This window comes from Nesoenas mayeri, assembly GCF_963082525.1.
Source record: "Nesoenas mayeri genome assembly, chromosome: 9".
In the NCBI taxonomy this organism is placed as follows: domain Eukaryota; kingdom Metazoa; phylum Chordata; class Aves; order Columbiformes; family Columbidae; genus Nesoenas; species Nesoenas mayeri.
The window spans coordinates 31,471,566-31,479,279 of record NC_137557.1 but is presented as its reverse complement, the minus strand read 5'-3'; the positions used below and the strand labels follow the sequence as shown (position 1 = coordinate 31,479,279).

The following is a 7,714-nucleotide window of genomic DNA, read 5'->3' as shown; positions in this document are numbered from 1 at the left end:
GTCATATCCCATAGGACCCAAGCAGGTCCCTCAGCAGGCCAAATCCTGCTCTCCTGAAATCCTGCTCTTGGCCTTGTGATCATCTCCCAGGAGCCTCAGCTCCACTTTCCCATCCCTGACTGCTCCATACTGACCAACTCTTTCTGGTTTATAAGTGTGAAATACCACAGGGCACCTCACCTCACTGACTCCTCAGTCACCCGTGTCAGGAAGATGTTGTCAATGAGCTCCAAATCCTCCTGGATGGCTGGTACCTTGCAGATATTGGGATATCTCAGGTCTGCCACAAGGACACGGCCCTGGAAACATGAGGCTTCTTTCATTTATCTGAAGGAGGCCTCACCTAATTCCAATTCCTGATCAATGAGCCTGTAGCTGATGTCCAGTGACCACAACATTGCCCATGTTGTTCTGCCCTCTCATGCTGACGCCTCAACGTTCAGCTGACATTATCTGTCCCCAGGCAGAGCTCCACGTAATCCTACTACTCTACCATATGAAGGGAAACATCAGAAACCCCAGACGTCTTGCATTATGAGTACCAGACACCCAAGATCCCACTGTTTCCCCAGGAGATTATATTTATAGTGTCCTGTAACTCCTCATGCTGTTATGTTGGGAGAGACACCCTCATCAGGATAAGCTATCTGTGTGCAAACAATAACAGCTGAGCAAATGAAGCTTCAGTCCAGGGAGAGTCCTGACTTTCTGAATATCTAATATTCACCCATCAGAAATCTCTGAGTTTTGACAAGATGAAATGACGAGTTCTCAGTGACCCTGAGGAGAAGGGCCTGGGCACTACAAGGTCCACACATCAGCCCGTGGTGCACGCTCACCATGAACAAGGCAGCTGCACACGGGGCTGCATGAGGAGGAGCGTGGGGACCCAGACACCTACAGTTCTCATCCCATTCGGTTCAGCACTGGTGTGACCCACACACATGAGTGTGTGCCAGTGTGCGGCTTCCCAGTCTGGAGAAGCAGGGAGGAACTGCAGAGTGCAGGGCTGTGCCAAGGCAGGTTCAGCACCTTGTGCACATGGTGTGAGGTGCTGAGGGACCTGGGCTGCTTTGGCCCAGCAGCACTGGGGAGGCTGCAGCAGTGCAGGAGTAGCCTAAGAGTGCTTGAAGGGCGGTTTCAGAGGTGGTGGAGGTTTCTTCATAGTGGGAAATAATGGCCCAAAGTGCAGCTGGGGAGGTCCAGGCTGGCCATGAGCAGAAAGGATTGTGACTGGAAAGGCAGTGCTGTGGTGGAGCAGGTCAGCAGAGGGAGTCTGCATCAGCCCAAGGCTTTGTGTTTCAAGGACCAGCTGGGGAGGATGGAGAGATCTCAGCAAAGGAAGGAAGATGCTCAGACAGGAGCAAGGTGGGGCAGCAGGGGGGATGTCTCCAGCCTGCAGGGCCAGAGGTGCAGGGGATGCCACAGCACAGGACAGGCTGTCGTAGAGATGATCAAGGGGTGTAAAGAGGCTGAAAGCCCCACCAGACATGAGCTCCTTCTCCCCTTGGCTGTGGCTGTTGTCTGCGGCTGTTGTCTGCACCTCTGATGCCTGTGAGGAGACATCTTGTCCTTCCAGCACAGGGGCCTCATGGCCTCCTTGTCCCCAACCAGGAACCGGGGAGGTGTGGGACCATAGTCCTGCCCTTGGCCTTGCACAGCCCCACATCACACTGTCCCAAGAAGGGCCCTGGGCAACGTGGGAGGGACAGGATCTGCCTTCCCAGGGCTGGGGGTCAGGACTGGGCCCTTTGGTTAATGAAACTCATCCAGGTTTACTGATCATAAGGAAGACCTACACCTTGCTTCTCCTGACCTTTCATCTCTAACCCAACCCTAGGGTCATTTCCACAGTAGTGTTCCTCCGCAGGATCCATTAATATTACAAGAAACTTTGGAGTTTGAATCTGAATTTGAGTTCTTGAGAAGTTTCTTCAGCTTCCCCTCAGGGTCTGAGGTCCATGGACTCAGCCCCAAACCCACCAGAGGGGTCATTAAAGCACCTTGGGCTGCTCCTGTGCTGCTGAGCTGGGCTGGGCTCCTGGGACACAGGGAGCTCATGGCAGCGGCAGCGCTGCAGAGAGACAGCTCTGCCCAGGAGCAGCTCCTCTGCACACGCAGCAGGGCTGAGGGCTCTGCCTGGGGATCTCAGCAGACAAGCAAGGCAGAGAGAGATTAAAGGTGGTCAGGACTGGAGGATGACTGAGAGCTCACTGGAGGAGAAACTTTTGCAGCCCTTGCCATGGTAAGTCTCCGGTGCAGGGCAGTGCAGCTGTAGCTCCTGGAGGCATCTCCTGAAACTGGCACAGGCACAGCTTGTGGGATCTGTAAGGATGGGGCTCTTGTCAGGCCATGTTGAACAGCTGTGAAGCCGGGTGAGCTCCCAGGGGTGCCCAGGGCTGTCCTGCAGAGCAGGGTCCCTGCACCCCAGGGCTGTGCCGGGCAGGGACTCTGCCGCCTGCCAGGGTCAGCGCTCAGCCTGCCCGGGAGATCCCATGGCAGCAGCTGTGGGGGGAAGGAGCGACTCCCGGCAGGGCAGGCAGGGAGCTTGTGGGGTTGAAGGGGGCTGTGTGGGTCAGGGCTGCTCAGAGCTCCAGATCCCCCCACAGACATGGCAGAGGGGCCTTCTGAACAATGACATCAATACAGGAACAGCCGCAAGGGAAGGAGTCTGTGCTTTCAGTTTTCCACTCTTGCTCGTCTGGGTGTGCAGTGGGAGATGGGGATTTATTTCTCTCTTTGGAGCAGACACTGAGACCCCAGTTCTCGTTAGGACCTGTCTGAGCTGCTCCTGAGCCCCTGCACACACAGAGCTGCCTCTGGGCAGTGCCAGGAGGTGTGAGCAGGACAGAGCTGAGCACACAGTGGGTGGGACGGGGTCTGTGACACTGACAGGGAGCAGACCCAGGGACAGACACACAGCTGCAGGCAGCACAGACATGGGCAGGAAGAGGGAGATGGACCAGAAATGCTGGGGAGGGGATTCAGGACCTCCTGCCATCTCCTTCAGTGCAGACTCATTTCCCAGTGCAACCCCTGGTCTCCTCTCCTCCCCAGCAGACCCTCTGCCCCAAAGCCATGGGGTCCAGGTCACGAGTCTCCACCTCAGCAGCTGGACCTCCAGGTGAAGGGTTCCTGCAACGGGGTACACAAATAAGGTGCTAAAAGTACTTGCTCTACAGTGTCATTATGAGAGTGGCAGCAGCACAGCCAGGTCAGAAGAAGGTTCCACAGCATGCCCGTCTGCCTTTCTGTCCTTGCTTTATTTTCTGGTAGCACTGCAGTGTTCCTCCCTGTTTCTCCACCTGTCCCTGGTGCTCGTGCTCTCTGAGCTTGGGGTGGGAGTGTTGGTCAATTTTTGTTCTGACAACAACACAGGGGGTCTTGACCCAGAAGTGTGTTCATGGAAACTAGATGCCCAAGCTGCATTTTAAATTGTGATGAACTGTTTTTTTCAGTTGGTAGAAACAGAATGAGTGTAAAGATCCCTCTATCAGGGAGGGGTTTTTCCATAAGAAACACCATGTTTATTTTCTTCATAGAAGTCTCCCTTGATGTGTCACTGTCTTCCCTCCTTACACAGGTCCTCATGCCCACAGGCAGTCAATGTCCAACAGCAGCTCCATCACCCAGTTCCTCCTCCTGCCGTTCACAGACACACGGGAGCTGCAGCTCTTGCACTTCTGGCTCTTCTTGGGCATCTACCTGGCTGCCCTCCTGGGCAACGGCCTCATCATCACCACCATAGCCTGGGACCAGCACCTGCACACCCCCATGTACTTCTTCCTGCTCAACCTCGCCCTCCTCGACCTGGGCTCCATCTCCACCACTGTCCCCAAATCCATGTCCAACTCCCTCTGGGACACCAGGGCCATTTCATACTCAGGATGTGCTGCACAGCTCTTTTCATTTGCATTCTTGATCACAGCAGAGTATTTTCTTCTCACAGTCATTTCCTACGACTGCTACGTTGCCATCTGCAAACTCCTGCACTACGGGACCCTCCTGGGCAGCAGAGCATGTGTCCACATGGCAGCAGCTGCCTGGGCCACTGGGTTTCTCAATGCTCTGCTGCACACGGCCAATACATTTTCACTGCCCCTGTGCAAGGGCAATGCCCTGGGCCAGTTCTTCTGTGAAATCCCCCAGATCCTCAAGCTCTCCTGCTCACACTCCTACCTAAGGGAAGCTGGGCTTATTGTGGTTAGTGCCTGTTTAGTTTTCATGTGTTTTGTGTTCATTGTGGTGTCCTATATGCAGATCTTCAGGGCTGTGCTGAGGATCCCCTCTGAGCAGGGCCGGCACAAAGCCTTTTCCACCTGCCTCCCTCACCTGACCGTGGTCTCTCTGTTTGTCAGCACTGCCATGTTTGCCAACCTGAAGCCCCCCTCCATCTCCTCTCCATGGTTGGACTTGATGATGTCAGTTCTGTACTCAGTGGTGCCTCCAGCACTGAACCCCCTCATCTACAGCATGAGGAACCAGGAGCTCAAGGATGCCATAAGGAAACTGATGACTGTTTGCTTTCCAAAAGCAGTCATGAGCTGACCTCTTTCTTCTGCATGTTACTTGTAATATAACTCATAAACAGCTCAACCTGAGTTTTGTAGGGGTTTTTTTGTTTGTTTTTCTTTGGTTTTAGCTTTTCTTGGTTTTATTAATGCTCTCCACAAGCAAAATCACTTATCATCTTATTTCTATTTCCATATATGGGTCTTATGTGACCCCTAATCTTTGTGTAAATGCAGAGCTGTACTCTCTGTGTGTTTAAATGAAATGAAGGACCCTGCACTGCCTTGTTTGCCCTGAATCCTCTCTCTGGGATCTCTGGGGCTGCAGGAGCCATGTCTGTGTGCTGAGGAGGAGTGAGCAGGAGCCACCCTGAGCTGGGTCTTCCTCCCACCCTGACCAGCATGAGCCTGTGGACTCACCCCATGGCCCTGGGCACCACAGCCCACTTGCTCTGCAGAGCAGCACTGCCAGTTCGGGGCTGCGTGGAGCATGGGAAGGGGGTGCAGGAACACCTGGCCAGGTCAGCACAGATCAGCTCTCTTGGGAAAGATCTCTGTGGGGAGATGGGAGAAGCCTGGGGCACTGTATGTGTGCAGAGAAGAAATGGAAAGAGAAACCCTTTGCTGCAGGTGGCAGCTTGGGGCAGGTGGCCCTGGCACTGTGGCTGCAGGACCTTCCTGAGGATCCCCTAGGCCAAATGTCTCATGTTATCCTGGGGAGCCAGTCTGGACCTGGGTCTGCAAGCTGCCTGTGCTGGAGACCCACTCAGCTTGCTGGCTGGATGAACATTCTCACTGTCCTTCATTCTCACTGATCCCCACTGCTGTGGGACCAGTTCCAGTTCCAGTGTGGCTGCTCTGCCGGGCTGGGCTGGGGAGAGGGCAGGGCGGTGGCACAATTCAGGAGGGGGTGGGAGGGCTGAACTGGCAAATGCCCCAGTAAGGAAAATACCAGTGAACGGCTGAAGTGTGTGAGTGTGCAGGGCTGGCATACAGCAGGGTCCTCTCCCAGTCAGGCTTCCTGGGAGAGCCCTGAAGCACCAGCAGAGCAGGGGCTGCTGTGTGCCCATGTTTGTGGGACAACCTGGGGAAACTGGCCCAGGACAGTCATCACAGACCAGCCCCTCAAAACCACCTTTTCCTGCACTGGCCCTTCACCCCACCTGAGAGAGGTTGTTCATCCCTCAACACAAAGACACTGAATAAGTCAGAGGCTAATGTTTCAACTGTATGGATGAGATATAAGCATGCCTATCATTTACATAAGATGAACCCGACTTAGTACAAACACCATCAGCTATTCTTGCATGTTCCATGAAGGCCTGAATATAGCACTAGGATGTGCTGCCTTGAACTGAGGTCCCCATGTCCATTCCTCATGACGTGGGACATGAGGATGGCCATGCCTAAGGATCTGGACATGCTGGATCATGGGGCTGAGGCCTATTGTCTGAGGCTTAACAAAGCCAAGTGCTGGGTCCTACACTTGGGTCACAACAACCCCAGGCAGCGTTAGAGGCTCAGGGAGGAGTGGCTGTAAAGCTGCCTGGTGGAGAAGGATGTGCGGGTGTTGATCGATAGCTGTCTGAATATGAGCCAGAATGTTTCCAGGTGGCCATAAAGGCCACCAGCATCCTGGCTGGTATCAGGAATAGTGTGGCCAGCAGGACTAGAGAAGTGATGGTGCCACTGTGCTCAGCACTGGTGAGGTCGCACCTTGAATCCTGTGTTCAGTTTTGGGCCCTTCATCTCAAGAAGGACGTTGAGGTACTAGAGAGAGTGCAGAGGAGGCGACAAAGCTGCTGAGGGGCTGGAGAACAAGTGTGATGAGGAGTGGTTGAGGGAGCTGGGGCTGTTCAGCCTGGAGAACAGGAGATTGAGGGAAGACCTCAAGCAGCAAGTGATAGAACAAGAGGAATTTGCTGCAATTTGCACGAGGGGAGGTTTAGATTGGATATTAAGAAAAAAGTATTTCCTGGAAAGGGTTGTCAAGCCCAAATATCATCTGCGATGCAGTGTCCTCTGTGCAGTTAGTGTGTCAACCCCCAGTGACCAGCATTTGGGCCAAAACTGCTGAAGGTCTTTATTCTCCTTTCTGTGCTGTGATGGAGATGATGCAAAGCTGAGTGGAACCTTGAAGAACCTCACCTGGTCACCCTGCTTTGGGAAGGAGAGTGAAGCAAGAAGATGTTCAGGGCTCTCTTCAAACCTGACTGACTCTATGATTCAACGAATCTTTCCCCTGGACACGTTTTTGAATACAGAATATCTGCAGAAAGAAAAAAAAAAAAAAAAGAGGCAGAAGAGGAGATAGAAATGATGTCAACATAAAAACAACAGTTACTGCAAAGAAAGTTTCTCCACTCAAACATTTAGAGGGAAATACATTAGTTTAATTTGATACAACAAGCACACTATTATCTGGTCAGGCCCTGGGCAATGTGGAGGGGGATGGATGGGTTCAGTATTATGAGGTCAGCTGAGTCTCAGACACTCATAATCCAGGGGGAATCATGTGGCTGTGAAGGGGATAGTGGGGTCAGGTCTGTGTCTGGAGGTGACAGCCCAGCAGCAGGGACATGGCTGGGAAAGAACCTCTGCCCAAGGGCCCACAGGTCTTACCCAGGAAGAGAGACGGGTTGTCATGTCCATCCCACCTGAGAACATGACGGGACATCGGCAGGGACATGGTCGTGTCTGTCAGAGAAGCTGAAAGGCCAGCAGCACTCATGGGATTTAGAAGATCATGGCAAGTTGACTTCTCTCTGGTCAGGTAAAAGACCACAAGAAGCCTAATGGGTTGGGTTCCGCCCATGAAGGGCAGTTTATGAGATGGTCGAGCTTTTCTTGATAGTGGGAAGAAGCAGGAAAGAGAAAAAAAAAGTCTACTTGGAAGGTGAGGAATGGATATGAGGAGGAAGAAATGTCACTGGAAAGGCAGTGCTGTGGTGCAAGAGGTGACCCAGAGGGAGCTGGATCAGCCCATGGTTTGTGTTCCAAAGAGCAGCCAGTGAAGGTGCATACACAGCAGTGAAGGTGCAGAGATGCTGGGCTGAGAGCAAGTGGGGAAGCGAGATGGGTGTCTGCAGCCTGCAGGGAAAGAGGCTGGAGGTCATGGCTTCTCCTTTCTGCTTCAGAAAGCAAACCAAGGGGTTTCTCACCATCAGAGCTGAAGAAAAGACTAAAAGGAGACCTCATGGTGG

At 53.2% G+C, this 7,714-nt stretch overlaps 1 protein-coding gene across 1 annotated transcript; it reads left to right on the top strand.

Annotated features, from left to right (window-relative positions):
• Window positions 1-3,606: 3,606 nt before the first annotated feature.
• Window positions 3,607-4,548, top strand: LOC308043854 (olfactory receptor 14J1-like; the record flags this gene model as incomplete). Its single annotated transcript, XM_080350167.1, has 1 exon — window positions 3,607-4,548. One exon carries the CDS (start codon window positions 3,607-3,609, stop codon window positions 4,546-4,548), a length of 942 nt encoding a protein of 313 aa, XP_080206293.1.
• Window positions 4,549-7,714: the final 3,166 nt, after the last annotated feature.